This window comes from Marmota monax, unplaced genomic scaffold, assembly GCF_021218885.2.
Source record: "Marmota monax isolate L192 unplaced genomic scaffold, Marmota_monax_Labrador192_F-V1.1 WCK01_AAM20220418_F8-fsc00068, whole genome shotgun sequence".
In the NCBI taxonomy this organism is placed as follows: domain Eukaryota; kingdom Metazoa; phylum Chordata; class Mammalia; order Rodentia; family Sciuridae; genus Marmota; species Marmota monax.
This window is the reverse complement of record NW_026692352.1, coordinates 4,441,011-4,456,835: the sequence shown is the minus strand read 5'-3', so window position 1 is coordinate 4,456,835 and position 15,825 is coordinate 4,441,011. Positions and strand designations below refer to the sequence as shown.

The 15,825-nt window shown below is 48.7% G+C and overlaps 1 protein-coding gene across 1 annotated transcript; it reads right to left on the bottom strand.

Annotated features, from left to right (window-relative positions):
* Positions 1-757: 757 nt before the first annotated feature.
* On the bottom strand, positions 758-14,907 carry Dnajb13 (DnaJ heat shock protein family (Hsp40) member B13). The gene is made up of 8 exons (XM_046441944.2): positions 14,775-14,907; positions 8,739-8,842; positions 7,562-7,723; positions 4,761-4,918; positions 3,672-3,785; positions 2,321-2,434; positions 1,654-1,730; positions 758-1,044 (listed from the first exon to the last, which is right to left on the bottom strand). Exons 1-8 carry the CDS (start codon positions 14,840-14,842, stop codon positions 891-893), a joined length of 951 nt encoding a protein of 316 aa, XP_046297900.1. The 5' UTR covers positions 14,843-14,907; the 3' UTR covers positions 758-890.
* Positions 14,908-15,825: the final 918 nt, after the last annotated feature.

Below are 15,825 nucleotides of genomic sequence, written 5' to 3'. Positions count from 1 at the left end.
GTGGGCCACATGGGTCTAGTTGGGCCTGGAGGTCAGAGCCCCTCCAGGCCAATCCATAGCAATGCTTAATGCTCCCTGAAATCCAAGCCTGAGTTCACCAAGCACTTCCACATCAATGATCCCAATCCTCAAGCCCACGAGGGGGATATGAGCTCTATTTTGTCAACAAGACGTGGGCAGTAACTGGTGCAGGGAGGCAGTGGCAGGGCTGGGGCCAGAAGCCAGGTTTCCTGCCTAGAGACAGCCCAGAACCCACTTCACAGGCAAGAGAATTAAGGCTGGGGAGGGAGAAACCAAATCCATCCCAGTGCTTGTGTTCTCTGTGTGCTGGTGAGTGCAGGAAGTGACTGTTCTGATGACAGCTCTTTCACTCCCAGTAAGCTGGGACAAACATTGTTGTGGTTCAGTTTTCCTGTCTCTATAATGTGACATACCACATTCCAGAAAATAGCCCTTCTAAAGATTGTGTGTCATGAAAAGTCATCAGAGCTGAGAACTCAGAGGCCACACAGCCCTGCACCAAGGTGGAGCAGCAAGGCCCTGAATCCTCAGGGACCTGCCCATGAAGCCAAGTGTCCAGCTTCTTGGTATCCACAAGAAGGCCTAGCAGGGGGCTGGGGATGTGACTCAGTGGTAGAGTGCTTGCTGGGTGCATGAGGCCCTGGGTCCCATCCCCAGCACTACAAAAAAGAAGAAGAAGAAGAAGAAGTAAAAATAAAAATGCCAGCAGGAAACTCCTCCCAAACACTCTCCAGGGTGAAAATGGAGGATAATAAATCTTTATTATGTCAGCTTAGCTTCCCAGCCCTCCTCCCTCTCCTCAGCCCTGCACTGTGGGGCTGGCGGGGTCAGGCCCGGAGCCCTCTCCTCCACCACTCCAGCCCCCCACGTCAGGTCAGCAGTGCCTGACGCAGCATCTGCTTCTTTTGAGGTGTGAGGCGGGTGGGGAACTGGATGTCAAAGAAGATGAAGAGGTCCCCCTTCTTGGTGGGGTCCTCGGGCAAAGGCATCCCCTCCTCTGGCACCTTCTTGAAGTACTTGGGACTGAGGGAAGAAAGAAGGGAGCTGAGGGGGCACCCTGGAGCAGCCCCTGACTGGCCCACCCCACCCCAGGCTCACATAGCCACAGGAATGGGCCAGCACCCCAGTTTCCACCTCAGGGTGGCTCTCAGCAGCAAGACTGGGTGGGAGAGGAGGCTGGCTTGTCCCAAAGGGTGCACTGCCTGGAAGACCTGTTCACACTAGGTCTCTGCTGGAGGGCCCCAGGAGTCTTGTTTTAAGCATGGGCGACAGTGCAGGGAAAGGGGTGGGGGGTGCCAGGCAGCTGAGCAAAACTCCCAGGCAGAGGCCTTTCTCAGAACTCTAGTGCGAAGTTTGGAAGGGCTGAAGACAACAGCAATTGCCCAACACAGGGGCCTCTAGTCTTTCCGTGGCTTCATGGAAATTAGAAGAGCCGTTCCTTTTGCCAGGTGAGTGCAGTCCACAGCTTGGCCAGAGTGTGGGCTGTCCTCCGTCTTCTCTCACCCTCTCGGCAAGGGACCCTTGTGCTGGGTACAGCTTGCACAACTGTACTGAGTGGACTTTCTGACTCTACCCTCTAAGTCCCAGGCCAGCCCTCTCTTGCCTATCAGGGCCCAAGGCAGGTGGACTCACTGGACAATGTCATTGATGGGGATGTTGAGTAGACGGTCATCTAGAGTCTTCACCTCCACAGTGCAGCAGGTGAGGGCCTGGGGGAGTCAGGGCCAAAAGATAGGAGTGGGGAGGGTCACCGGGGCCATCCTACTTAGAAGGCACTTGATGAGCCTATCTGGTGCCAAACCTTGAGCTCAGCACTAGGGAGACAAAGGCTGTTCGAGAACTATCAGGTGATGCCCCAGGCCACGACCTACCCTCCAGAGTGCACAGTCCAGCAGGTCAGTCGAAGTGATCTAATGTAAGGATCTGATAGAGATGGAAATAATGGAGTCTGTGGGCACCTAGGAGGGGCCCCTTGCCATTCTGGAGTGGAGGATGGCTCCGCATGGTGGCAGCAGTTGACAAGGGCCTTTGTAGATGAAGTGGGCAGGCGGCATTTCAGGCAGAGGGTGCCCAGGAGAAGCAAGAGAGCGGAGAGGCAGCATGTGGAAAGAGCCCGGGGGAAGGCTGGGGGACAGCAGGCAGGGGGACGGCAGGCCTGTGCACAGACCCGGCACTGCCCAGAACCGCACAATGGAGACCAATAGGGAGAGGAAGTGGAGAGCCATGTGGGGGCAGGTGTGGAACTCCCAGGACTTAGTGACTGAGTGAGGGGGCCGAGTCCAGGCTGGTGTCCACTCACCTTGCCCAGAGGGATGGGATACACAAAGAGGAGGTTGTCGTTCTCCCTGCGGAAGCGAGAGTGGAGCTTCTCCTTCACGATGAAGATGATGTCGGCTGGGATGATGTTGGGGCCCTGGGCAGGAGAGGTCAAGGGGTGTCAAGGACTAATTGCCTGTGTGACTTGGCCAAGTTCCCGCCTCTACTTGTCTCCATGTCTTCTATCTGTACAGTGGGGAGATCAGATCAGGATTTTTGGAAGTGCACAGAGACCCTGCTCTGGAAGCTTACCCAGACAAGTCTCCCTGAATCATATCTCAGTTGAGCACACTCAACATGGATGCACTCAGCAGGAGGGGAGAGGGACTTCCTCAGATGGCAGTGGGAACACTGAGCTGGGTCAGGCAATGCCTGCACATCTTTGTTCTGTGAGTAACTCAGAAGTGACACCCCTCATCCAAGTTTCACCAAGTCACCAAAAAGCTGCTGAGGTCTCTTCTGGGCACAGGGGACTAAGGAATCAAACCAGCCCTTTCCACCTAGGGAGCTCCCAGTTGGATGTTGAGATAAACACACAGTGAGTCTTCAGCTATTTTGAGGTCAGGATAAAGGGAGGCCAGAGGCAAGGGCTCCTAGGAGGTACTGACTCATGTGGGGTGACCAGGGAAGGCTGTCCAGAAGGGGAACATTGGGGGTGGGCCCTGAAGGCTATTTTTTCTTTTGTTTGTTTTTTGAAGTGAGATCTTGTTATGTTGCCCAGGCTGACCTCAAGCTCCTTGGCTCAAGAGATCTTCCTGCCTCAGCCTCCCAAGTAGCTGGAGTTACAGGCACATGCCACTGTGCCCAACTTGGAGGGTCCTTTTTGGAAGAAGTATTATAGGTGAGAAAGGAGCAAGAAGTGCAGGCAGAGGAGCTAATCTCTCTTGGCTCTGAATATTCCATTGCTCTGCCTCTTCTCAGCACTTTAGGACTCAGCATGCCTAGGACATTTAATTTTATATTTTGATGAACATAAGTCTTTGATTTAAAATTATTACTTGTAAGTGGTTCTGAGGAGCTCCTATACTTGGGCTTTATATAGAAAAGCATTGAAGAAAATCAGAGTACTGAGGGTAAGACTGGGTTCAGCTCTTGTGTTCTTGCCCTGGATAAGTTCCTTCCCTCTCTGGACCTCAGTTTCCCATTCTGTAAAATGGGGATAACCCCTAAGCTGCCCACTCACAAAGGCATTGTGAGGCTGTGCCCCTGGGAAAGGACATTAGAGGTCATCCAACCAGGACTCCCTACCAGACCAAAATCATTTTCTCTTTCCCCTTCTTCTTCTCACCATCTGAGCCTGGCGACTGATGCTAGTCAGCCTCCCTCCCTCTTACCTGGTCCCCTTCCTTCTCAAAGGTGATGCGTGTGCCCTGCCTCCAGCCACACTTCACGTCGATCGTCAAGATCTTGTCCTTGATGGTAGAGGAGTACCCATCCTCATTTAGCACCTGCAGGGAGATGGTGGGAGGGGGCGCACTCAGATCCCATGAGCCCCCTCTGCACACATGAAAGATGCTCTGCAGAATTTGTACTCAGGCTCAGACCCCTAGGGTGGGGAGGACCTGCCCTGAGCCATTCACACACCCATTCATTGCCATTGGAGCTAAAAACTTGTGATTCTAGGGTGGCAGGGCATGACTTGTACTAGAGCTGGGGTCAGAGAAGCCATGAGTTGATCGAACTCACAATTCCATCCCTGGCCACTAAAAAATGCACAATGAAAATGTACTCAGTTCCTCTCTCCAAATCCCAGACATCCTAAACCTTAGCCTCTGGCAGTTCTCTTAATCCCAAAGGAAAAAAGGACACGAAAGTCAGCAGATTTGACCCTGACCCAATGCATTCCCCATATGTTGTCCATCCATCCCCAAGCACTTGCCCACAGGGGTGCCATCTGTGGAAGGCATGTCCTCTGCTGGGCAAAGGTGAGGGCACCTGGCAGAAACTGGCACATACGACAGAGTCAAACCAAGGACTGAACTCTGGGACTCACAGGGTCTTCTTTAACCAGTGACCTTGGGGACTGTCCCAGCCAACCCTCTATGCCCACATGGCTCCCTCTTACTTATGAGGCACACCCCTCATGAAATCCTGGGGGCATGTTTAAGTAATGCCAGAGAGTGCAGTTCACAGGAGACTCCTCTCACTTCCCACAGCGAGGGGCTGAACTGAGAGGAAGGGGTCCTACCCCAGTAAAGGGATGCAGGGGAGACTTCTGCTCTAGGAAAAGAAACAGGCTAGTCCCCTCAGTTGTCCCAAATTTCAGATCCTAGAATTCTAAGATCCTAGGTCTCTCAATCTAAGATTCCATCAGAAACCATTCCTGAGTTCTGTAGTTAGAATAAGGAAGAAAGTGACAGGGGCGGGGGTGGGGTGTAGAGGGACAGATAGTGACTCCCAGAAGGAGCAAACCAAGTACTCACTCTTCGGGAGATCTTAATTTTTTTAGTGCAGCCAAAGAATAAGTCCTCCAAGGACAAATAGAGGTCCCGTTCAATGGGGGGATCCTGTTTCTTGACCCCTCGGCCTCGGAGCCCCCCAAAATTTAAATCCACTTCACTTCCGTCTGCATCAAAAAATTCTATAGGATATAGGGAGATGAGTAAGAAAAACTGGGTCCAAAGACTCTGATTCTCACCTTCACACACATTTCTCTCTCTCTCTCTCACTCACACAAACACACATACACACACACACTCACACACACATAAACACACACACACTCCCTATCCCCTGTATTTCCTCTAATCTCTTAGTGACCCAAGTGTGACACCAGCACTCCATTCCCACCTCTCAGACTGGTCAGATCAAGACTCTGTCCTCCACTGCAGACCAGTGAATATCATTCCTTGTCAGATCCAGGAGTGGCCCCACTCCCACTTTGGACTGCCCTCCACCCCACCTACCTCCCTACAACTTGGGAGTTACCAACCCAGGCTATCTCAAGATGTGAGGCACCTCCTCTAGTGGCAGATTCTGGTAGTGCCAGAAAAGACTCCTGTTTTTCCAGAGGCTCAGAGCTGAGTCCTCCCTACTCCTCCCCAGGTTCTACTTCCCCTTGTTGTCCAGCCCAAGACCACTAGAGATCCCAGACTCAAGTTTCTATGAAGTTATCAGCTGATATTAAGGAGGAAAATGCTAGTCTCTGGCAAATCTGAGAGGCCACCAGCATACCCCAAAGTCCTATTTCTTCAGCTTCACTGCCCAGCTCTACAGCCATAGCCTCCCCTGATGCTCCCTGCCTGTGCTCTTCCACCTGAGTGCAGAGAGGGAGCCCCAGCCCAGCCCAGCCCCTGAGGTGCTGTGCAAACCTTCAGTTCTGTCTGCGGGATGGGGTAATAATGCCTGATCCGCTTTCCACCATTAAGATGATAAAGACCTGAAACTTGCTGAGAGCCTACCCTGCATCGGGCACTGGGTTCAGCATTTTTCATTTTTATTTGGCTTGTTTATTTGTTTATTATTTTTGCATTGCTGGGGATCAAACCCACGGCCCCATGCACACCAGGCAAGTGCTCTACCACCTAGTTACGCCTCCAGCCCTTCAATTTTATTTCACTGGGCTGGAAAGGCCACAAAAAATTCTCATACTCCCACAACTAGGAGAAGTTGACCCGCGCCACAGGACAAGTTGACTGTAGGAAAAAAATTCTAACCCCTATGCTATATTGTTCATGTGAAAGCCCATCATCAACTATAGACAGGAGTCACTGTGATGCACCCTGTCTCTCGTCGTTAATGCCATGGAATGAACTTCACAAGTTAAAATGATGCAGTGACCTTAGGCAGTGGGTACAGTGGCTTCACACTGTGTCCCTGTAAGATGTGATGGTTCATCAAAGCCTGTGGACTAGGGGTTGGGGTTGTAGTTTAGCAGTAGAGAGCTTGCCTAGCATGTGTGAGGCACTGGGTTTGATCCTCAGCACCACATATAAATAAATATTTGTTTAAAAAAAAAAAAAAGAGGCCTGTGAACTACCTAGTTCCCTCTTGCAATACTAAATTTGTTTGTTTACCCAATACCTACTTTGTAGCAGGTAGTAGATATCAAGAGCAAGGCCACAGCAAACCCAGCCCCTCAACTCTACAGGGAGAACAGACACAAGAACCCTGGAATGGAGCTCTGTGGCAGTATAGTCCCTGGTCACACTGCCTAAGGAAGCCCCAAACCCAGAGGCCAACTTTCCCTTACAAGTAAGCACTGGCCCTGCAAACTCTATTTGCTCCTTTTTTTTTTTTTTTTGCACCAGGGATTGAACCCAGAGGTGCTTTACCACTGAGCCTCATCCCCAACCCTTTTGTTTTTATTTCTTATATTGATACAGGGTCTGCCTAAGTTGCTTAGGACCTCACTAAGTTGCTGAGGCTGACTTTGAACTCGCGATCCACCTGCCTCAGCCACCAGAGCTGCTGGGATTACAAGTGTGCATAAGCCTGAAACCGATTTCTGACCAATACACATCTGTACAATGGAGTCTTATGTGGTCATTAAAAGAAATAAAGTAGCCAGGCATGGTGGTCCACATCTATAATCCCAGCTACTCAAGAGATTGAGGAAGGAGGATTGCAAATTTCAGGCCAGCCTGGGTAACTCAGCAAAACCCTGTCTCAAAATAAAAATTTTAGGGCTGGGGTTGTGGCTCAGTGGTAGAACACTTGCCTGGCACGTGAGAGGCCCTGGGCTTGATCCTGGGCACCACATAAAAATAAATAAATAAAGGTATTGGTCCAGCTACAACTAATAAATAAATAAGTATTTAAAATAAAATAAAATAAAAAATTTTTTTAAAAAAGGCTGGGGATATAGCATTAGCCTAATGTGTTTACTGCCTTGGGTTCAATACCCAGTGCTACAAGGGAGGAAAAAAATAAATAAATAAAGTAGATCTACAGGTAGCACAATGTATTGTTGTATAATCTCCAAGATATCTTAAGTTTAAAAATGTGTGTATAATGTAGTCTGATTCCTTAAGAAAATAAAGGGCTAACATAAAAATGTGCTCATCAAGGCATAGAAAACTTCCAGAAGACCGCTTCTGGAAAGGAAATGTAGGTCTGGAATTTATTTCTTTTTCAATAAATTCTTTTACCTTTAAAAAAAAAAAAAAACATACTCTATATGTATTTCTTAAGGTGAAAAAGCAAAACAAAACTATTAGAGAAAAGCGTCTTTTTTAGCCGTGTCCTTTCCCAGTGAGGCAAGGAGACGGGGAGGATCTCTTACCACTGAAGGGGTTGTCTCCCCCGAAGAACTCATGGAACACCTTAGCAGGGTTGCCGTGGAAGACGTAGCCAGTTGTCCACGGGGCCTGGGATCCAAACTCCAGGGGAATCCCGCCCTTCAGGCCTTCTTCTCCGAACTTGTCATAGATGGCTCTCTTCACAGCTGTGGGCAGGAGGACCTTGAGGAGGGGTACAGCCTTGGGGGCTAAGAGCTTAGAGGGGAGAGAGGGAAGGAGGACCTGGGAAAGGAGATGGGACAAAACAACCTTTTCCAAGGGGCTTGCGGCTCATCCCAGAGTCTCTGGATATGAGATCCTAGAAGTTGGAGGTGACTTTCATTCTTGAGTGCGCCTAGGGATCCCGACAGCCCAGAAGAGAGATGAAAAAATAGATTTCCGGGGGTGGGGTGGGGGTGGGGTAGGGATTGGGTCAGGCTACAGACCTGGGGTCGGCCTAACTCAGTCCTCACAGCTACTGTTTTTCTGGGAGTCATTACAATCCTAGAATCCTGAAATTTTTGAATCTGAGAATTCTAAAGCCTCCAGATGCTAGCTTTCGAGGCTATCAACGTCCTGAAAACCCAGCCCTGGAGAAACCCTGGTGGCCTCCTAGCCCTCCTGTGCAGCCTGCATAAGCATAGTCTCCAGGACCATCCCCCAGGGAAGCCACAGAGCACTGCCCTGTGCTGGGGCTATGAATCACACTTGCCCCACGCTTCTGGCTTCCCCAGGACAGAGACTTCTGAAGGAAGACTCCTGGCCTCTCCCTGCCCCTTCATGCTCCTGCTGTCCTTGAGGTGATGGAGACTCGCTCCTCAGCCAGTCTGGGAAGGGGAAGTGGCACCCTGCTCAGCCTTGGCCTTCTTCCCCTTGGCAGCCAGCATTTCCTTCCACTCCTCTCCTGGGGGAAGGCTCCATCTTCCAGGTGTGGGGTGTGGGGAATGTGCCCCTGCTCCTGCCCTGCCCTGGTGACCCTGCACACCCATCTCTCACCTTAGCTTGTGTCCACTGAGACAGGCGATTCTTTATATTCTCAGTTTGTTTAGATACTGGGCAGGGAGGACAGATACTTATTCTCTAGGACCCCCTCAGAAAACTCAATAGTCTATAGAGACTTAAGGGACGATCTTAAAGGAGGGGATGACAGAAATCTCCTGGAGCAGCCTCATGGTCACTCACGGTCACTCAGCACATCATAGGCCTCTGCTATTTGCTTGAAGGTCTCTTTAGCTTCAGGGTCACTTGATTTCAAAGGGTGGTTCTTAAGGGCAAGCTTCCGGTACCTAGAGGAGAGAAAGTGAGTGTGAGTCCTAACAGCTGACCCATTCCGGAGAAGCATGGCCCCAAGCAGGTGCCACTGTCAACTGCCTAGCTATGAATCAGGGATGACCTCACAGACTGTGGCAGCCACCAAGATGCACTGCTCAGAGCGCCTTGAAGAGAACCTGGTGTAGGGATGTAGGGATTGTGGCCAATTGGCAGCCCCAGGAGCTGCCCTGTGGGCATCTGTTCCCCAAGCTCTCCCAGCCAATGCCTAAGCATTGTGGCCCATTTTTGTGAGCATGGCACCCCTTCAAAGGACAAGCCTGCCTGAGATCCTCGAGCTACAGCTCTCCCTACCCAAGCCCTTCTTCCCCATCTCCTGGCTGCTCTGTAGTGTGAAGCTCTCCCCCTGCACACTCCTCTTTCCTTGGGGTTTCCTGACCTATTTTGTGCACATCTAACCCCATCTTGGTCTCTGCTTCTCAGAAGACTGAAACTGACCCACAGGTTTCTTTGGAGAAGGATAAAATAAGGTGTGGGAAGGGCCTGTACAGAGAAGCACTCCGCACGTGCCAGGTCCTCAAGGTCTCCCGCTCTGTGCTCATTGCTCTCGATTCTGTACCTCTCAGTCAAAGGATAACTGCAGCCTGTCATGCACTGTCAGTCTCCCAGGAGGGAAAAGATGGCATTGTCTGGATGATCTGCAGAGCTACCATAGGGGCCATTCACCAAGGTACAGGCAGGGGAGAAAAGATGAGGGACAGAGTACACAGAGGCTAGGAACCCTGGGGCCCTGACCTTCACTAAACCCATAGAAGTGACAGGAGGCAGCAGCTTTAGAAACCTGGAAGGTGAAGGATATGGAAAATGATAACCCCAATACAGTGTGACCCAGGAGGAGGGAGGGAGGAAGAAGGCAAAACATTGATCCTTCCCAGTAAATTCTTTCCCAGTGACAAGACAATCCCTGGGAAGGAAGCACATGTCAATCCCAAAATGACAGTCCCTGGATAAACATTGATCCTTTTGAATACAATGACCTCCAGAGGAAAGAGATGAGCACTGAGACCCCCCATCCTTTCCCAGTAAAAACAAGTTTCAAATGCTTACAACCTTTTTCCTGATTGCTCAAACTGACACGTTCTGTTGAAGTCTCCAATGATTAAGTCACCTCTCTGTGTAACCTATAAACACCCAGACCCCTGCAACGGTGGCCATTTTCTAACCAGAAAGTGAGCCCCTCCATTGCCTGACAATCTCATAGACTCCGAGGTCTGCTTTCGTCTCCTTCATTTGCACTGACAGAAGAAGTGTGTGGGCAGGGCCTGTGGCAGGAGCCAAGACCTTCAGTGAGGGGACCAGGCAGCCTGAAGAGACTCCGTGAAGACTGCAGCCCACCCTCCTCCGTCCACTCCCCTGACTCGTTCTCCTTGAACAGGATGCCACAGGATGCCTGGCAGGGTGCGAGGGGACTTCAGGACAAAAGGAAGTAATCCTTCCAGACTCTCAGGTCCCAGTTAGACGGGGTCGCAGTGCCACCTCGCCTTCCTGTGGGCGTGCCCAGGGTTCTGCGCTTCCTCTTTAGTTTCTCCCTCGCTCCCGCAGGGCTGCGGACCTCCCGAGCCGCCCTCCGGGCCCCGCCTGCCCCGGGCAGCCGCCCGCTGGCCGCTCCGCCGGTGCCCAGCGCCTCGCACGCCGCTGGCCCAGGGAGCACCTTTCAGGGCTCACTCCTTCTTCCAGGCACAGCAGCCAGAAACCTGGGCATCATCTTTGACCCCAACTTCTCCTTTGCTCCCTCCTCCCCATCCCGTCCGTCACCAAGTCCTACCAGTTTTCCCTTCTAAATGTCCCCTGCCTGCCCCTTCATCCTGTAGAGGACCGCGTCTCTCCCCAGGAGTCCCCTCCCCAACGCAGTCCAGCTGGGTGCCGCCAACTATAAGACCGCTCCCCCGCCCTCCTTCTGTCTGTCTGTCTCCTCCTCAGGCTCCTAAAACACTGTGACCACAGCACCCTCCCGGGAAACCTCCCCAGGTCGTCTTATTTTCAGCATATGATCCAAAGGTCTCCCTTAAAGGTTCAAGCCCTTCTCTCTCTCTCTCTAGTAACGTCACTCTCGTTCACCTGCTTTCACCTGCCTTCCTGAGAGGGCGAGAAAGTGAAGTCGTGGCTAGAGTGACACTGAGCGGGTCCTTAGCTGGGGTGATTCTGTGTCCTGGGTGCTTCCTTCTCTCCCTCCCTCCCTCCCTCCCTCCTTCCTGTCTGCCTCCTTTTCTGTACTAGAGCTGGAACTCAGGAGCAGGGTTCAGGGGCCTGCTGGGACCATGAGTAGCGCTTCTCAAGATAGACTTCATATGAAGATAAGGTGTTTTCCTATTATCCAGAAAACCGTTGTGCAATATCTGCTATGGAAATTATTATGCATTTTCTTTAACTTGATTTAACACATTTTCCATACTGATATATACTGGGTTTGAAGGATGGTAACCATCCTTATAATAAGAACCATGGCACAGTCTCAAATTTGAGTTTATAGTAAAAACAACAATAACAAACAAACAAACAAACAAACCACCTGTGAGCCACCATCCCAGAACCACCCCCCCTCCCCTCCCCCTTCCCTCCCCTCCCCCCTCCCCTCCCCTCCCCCCTCCCCCTCCCCTCCCCCTCCCCTCCCCCTCCCCTCCCCGCCCCACACACTGCTTTTTTAAAATTTTATTTTGAGACAGAATCTTGCTGAATTGCCGGGTCTGGGCTCTAATTTATGATCTTCCTGTCTCAGCCTCTTGAGTAACTGGGATTACACTGCCCCTAGTTAGAGATGACCAGATTCCTTTTTTTTTTGAGAGAGAGAGAGAGAGAGTTTTTTTAATATATATATTTTTAACGTTTTCGGCGGACACAACATCTTTATTTTATGTGGTGCTGAGGGTCGAACTCAGCGCCACGCGCATGCCAGGCCAGCTCCACCGCCTGAGCCAAATCCCCAGCCCAGATTCTTTTTTTTTTTTTCTTTGCAGGGCTGAGGATCAAACCCAGGGCCTTACTCCAGCCTTGCTTTTCTTCATTATATAACTTTAGTGGGATTTGTTTTTTGTTTGTTTGTTTGTTTTTGATCGAAATCAAGGTACTACCATGGGAGAGTGTCATGTCTTAAAAATTGTTGTAGGGGAGAAGAGTTAAGGGCTGTTTGAAATATAGGGGCTGAGTTGTGGCTCAGAGGTAGAGCCCTCGCCTAGCATGGGTGGGGCCCTGGCTTTGGTCTTCAACACCACATAAAAATAAATAAATTAAAGATATTGTGTCCAACTACAACTAAAAAATAAATTAAAAAAAGAAATATATTGGGCTGGGGCTGGGGCTCAGTGGTTAGAGCACTTGCCTTGCACATGTGAGATACTGCGTTCGATCCTCACCACCATATAAAAATAAATAAATAAAATAAAGGTTTTGGGTCCACCTATAACTAAAAATATTTTTAAAAAATAAAATAAAATAAAAGAAATATAGGCAGTTCTTTTAATCACTGTGTGTGTACGTGTGTGTGTGTGTGTGGGGACTACTGGGAATTGAACCCAAGGGCACTCTATCATCACTGAGCTATGTCCCCAGGCCTTTTTATTTTTATTTTGAAAAAGGGGCTCAATAAATTACTGAGGCTGGCCTCAAACTTGGGATCCTCCTGCCTCAGCCTCCCAAATCACTGGAATTACAGGTTTGTACCACTGTGCCTAGCTTACACATTCTTTTTTTTTTAAATATTTATTTTTTAGTTCTAGTTGGACAAAATACCTTTATTTCACTTATTTATTTTTTATGTGGTGCTGAGGATTGAACCTAGGCCTCTCACATGCTAGGCAAGTGCTCTACTGCTGAGCCACAACCCCAGCCCTCATCTAATCCTATTTCAGTGCCACAACAATCCCCTCCCTTTTTTTTCAGAAATGAGAATCAGATTCAGAGAGGTTAAATGATTTGCCCATGTCCCACAGCAGCAGGCAGGAGAACCTGGATTCAAACTAGGCTTGCTTATCCTTCTGCCCTCCAACTGCTCTGCCTCTTGGTAATCTTCTCCTGAATGGGTCCCTTTGGACAATGACATGACCTAGCCAGTGCTGACTGAATTGTTCTCAAATTGTCTCATGAGTTTGTCTTGTTCTCCAACCATGCTATGGACTCCACTCACCCTCCTTGGGTCCCCTACAGGACCTGGCCCGGAGATGAGCCCACAGATGGCACCTCTAGAAGGGATGGTTTCTGACTGCTAGCTCTGCCTTGGGATAATAATGGCACTTGCCTCTCAGGGTCATTGTGAGGAGTCAATGAAATATCGATGACGGTTCTCCCGATTGCACCTACACATTCAATAAAATAAGTGTCCTCGACTGTTCCTCCTCTTTGCCTTTCAGTGACCCAGTGAACTGCCAGTTTCAATCCCTCCTTTCCCTGAAGCCCACTGAAGAGGTTTTGTCCTTCTTCAAGCCTTGACTTCTGTGTACATGACCATGACAGCCTCCTAAGGTCTCTCTCCTTCCAGTAGAGGCTCCTCTGCACCGTGCTCTTTCCCTTTTCTAACAGTCATCATAGTCGTGCTGTAATCAATATCTGTATTCACCAGCAAAGTCAGGCTGCTTGAGGGAATGGGACATGTCTGTCTGGTTACAGTTAGATCTCCACACTGCTACCACTGCACCTAACCTATCTGGTCAGTGCTCAGCAAATACTTGTTAAATTTTTGTTCAAAGAAAACAAGAAAAAAAAATTTTAAAGATCCAACAACAAAAAAAATTTTCCAGCTGGGTGTGGTGGTACATGCCTGTAATGCCAGTTATTCAGGAGGCTGAGGCAGGAGGATCACACGTTCAAGAACAGCCTTGGCAACTGAGTGATCCTGTCTCAAAATAAAAAGGGTTGGGGATCTAGCTTAGATGTAGAATGCTCCTGGGTTCAATTGCCAGTACTTCAGAGTGTGTGTATGGGTGTATACACATTTTTTTTTCAGAAAAATGTGCTTACTCCTAACCTAACATTCCCCCCCCCTTTGGGAAAGTAATGAGGATTGAACCCAGGAGCACTCTATCACTGAGATACATCCACAGCATTTTTTTTTTTTGAGACAGGATCTCACTACATTTTGTTGTTGTTGTTGTTCTTTTTAGATATACATGACAATAGAGTGTACTTTGACATATTATACACACATGGAGTATAACTTACTCTAATTAGGGTCCCATTCTTGTGGTTGAACATGATGTGGAGTTACACTGGTGGTATATTCATATATGAAATAGGAAAGTTATGTCTGTTTCATTCTACTGTCTTTCCTATTTCCATCTCCCTTTCATTCCCTTCATTTCCCTCTGTCTGAGCCAATGAACTTCTATTCCTCCCATTTCTGAGGCTGGCCTCAAACTTGTGATCCTCCTGCCTCAGCCTCCTGAGTTGCTGTGTGCACCACCACACCCAGCCAGCCTCAATTTTCTTAAGAAAGGACCCAAAATTCTCTGCGACTTAGAGATGGAGTTTAGTCAATGACAAAAAATTCATACGAAGCAAGCAGGAGGCCTGTGGTTCAATCCCTAGTACCACTAAATAAATTAATAAACAAATGATGACCAGAATGAAATCTGTAACATATCCACATCATCTGCCAGTTCATTCCCCTGTTTACAATCCTTTGGTTCTCCATAATATTCAGGATAAAGTTCAAATAGTTCCTTTGTCCCCACTTCATTGCTAGGAAAGCTAAAGCACCCAGGAGAGGACAATGTGGCACAGAGCATAAAGGGAGATTTCCATCCCCTTCCCTGGACCAGCTCCAAACCAGGATAAAGATATGCAAGAGAAGAATCAGGCTCATCTTGCCTGCTAAGCTATGCAGGAAAGCTGGGCTGGGAAGGAGTGAGGGTGGGGCAGCCTGCACAGCCCTCAGGCCTGGTTCCCACTTCAACTTACGCCTTCTTGATCTGGGCATCCTCTGCATTGTGAGTGATCTGGAGCACAGAGTAATAATCCTGGCCCATGGCTGGCAGGCAGTGAATCCTAGTACTCCTTAAACTCCAGCAGGGCTGTTAGTTGCATTCCTTGGTTGCTCCTGACAACTGCCCAGGGGCACTCTGGGAGTTGTAGTCCTTCCTTCCTAAACAAACCACTAAATTGGCTTGGCTCTCAAAGAGGAATGAAAGGACTGGGAGAACTGGGGCTGCTACTGTGACCCTGGTCATTCAACTCAGAAACTGGAGCGTTACAGAGTCCCATTTTGCTCCACTGTATTTTTATTTTTAAAAAGAGCAGCAGTTACTTTTTTTGTTTATTTAGTGGTTTTTTTTTTTTTTTTTTGGGGGGGGGGTATTTTTGGACATGGAACCCAGAGCCTTGCCCACACAAGGCAAGACTTCTACCACTCTAAAAGTTTTCAGAACAAATGCATTTGGCAGATTTTTTTAAAAATGTACTTTTTACTTTAAAATAGTTTTATATTTCCAGAAAAGTTGTAAAGATAGATGAGAGAGTTCCCATATCTCACATTGTTTCCTTTATTAACATCTTTATTTTGTTAAATGTTTTTTAGTTGTAGATGGACACAATCCCTTTATTTATTTATTTATTTCTATGTGGTGCTGAGGATTGAACCCAAGGCCTCACATGTGCTAAGCAAGTGCTCTACCATTGAGCTACTCTCCCAGCCCCCTTTAATAACATCTTACATTAGTGTGGTTCATTTGTCACAAATAATGAACAATATTGATATATTATTTTTTAAAAATATTTACTTCTTTAATTTTTAGGTGGACACAGTATCTTTATTTCACATTTATGTGGTGCTGAGAACTGAATCCAGTACCTCACGCATGCTAGGCGAGCACGCTACCACTTGAGCTACATCCCCAGCCCCATGAACAATATTGAGATATTATTATTAACTAAAGTTCATATTTTATCCAGGTTTCCTAGTTATTTTTTTAATACCTTGATTTTATTTGTTTTATTTTTATGTGGTGCCAGG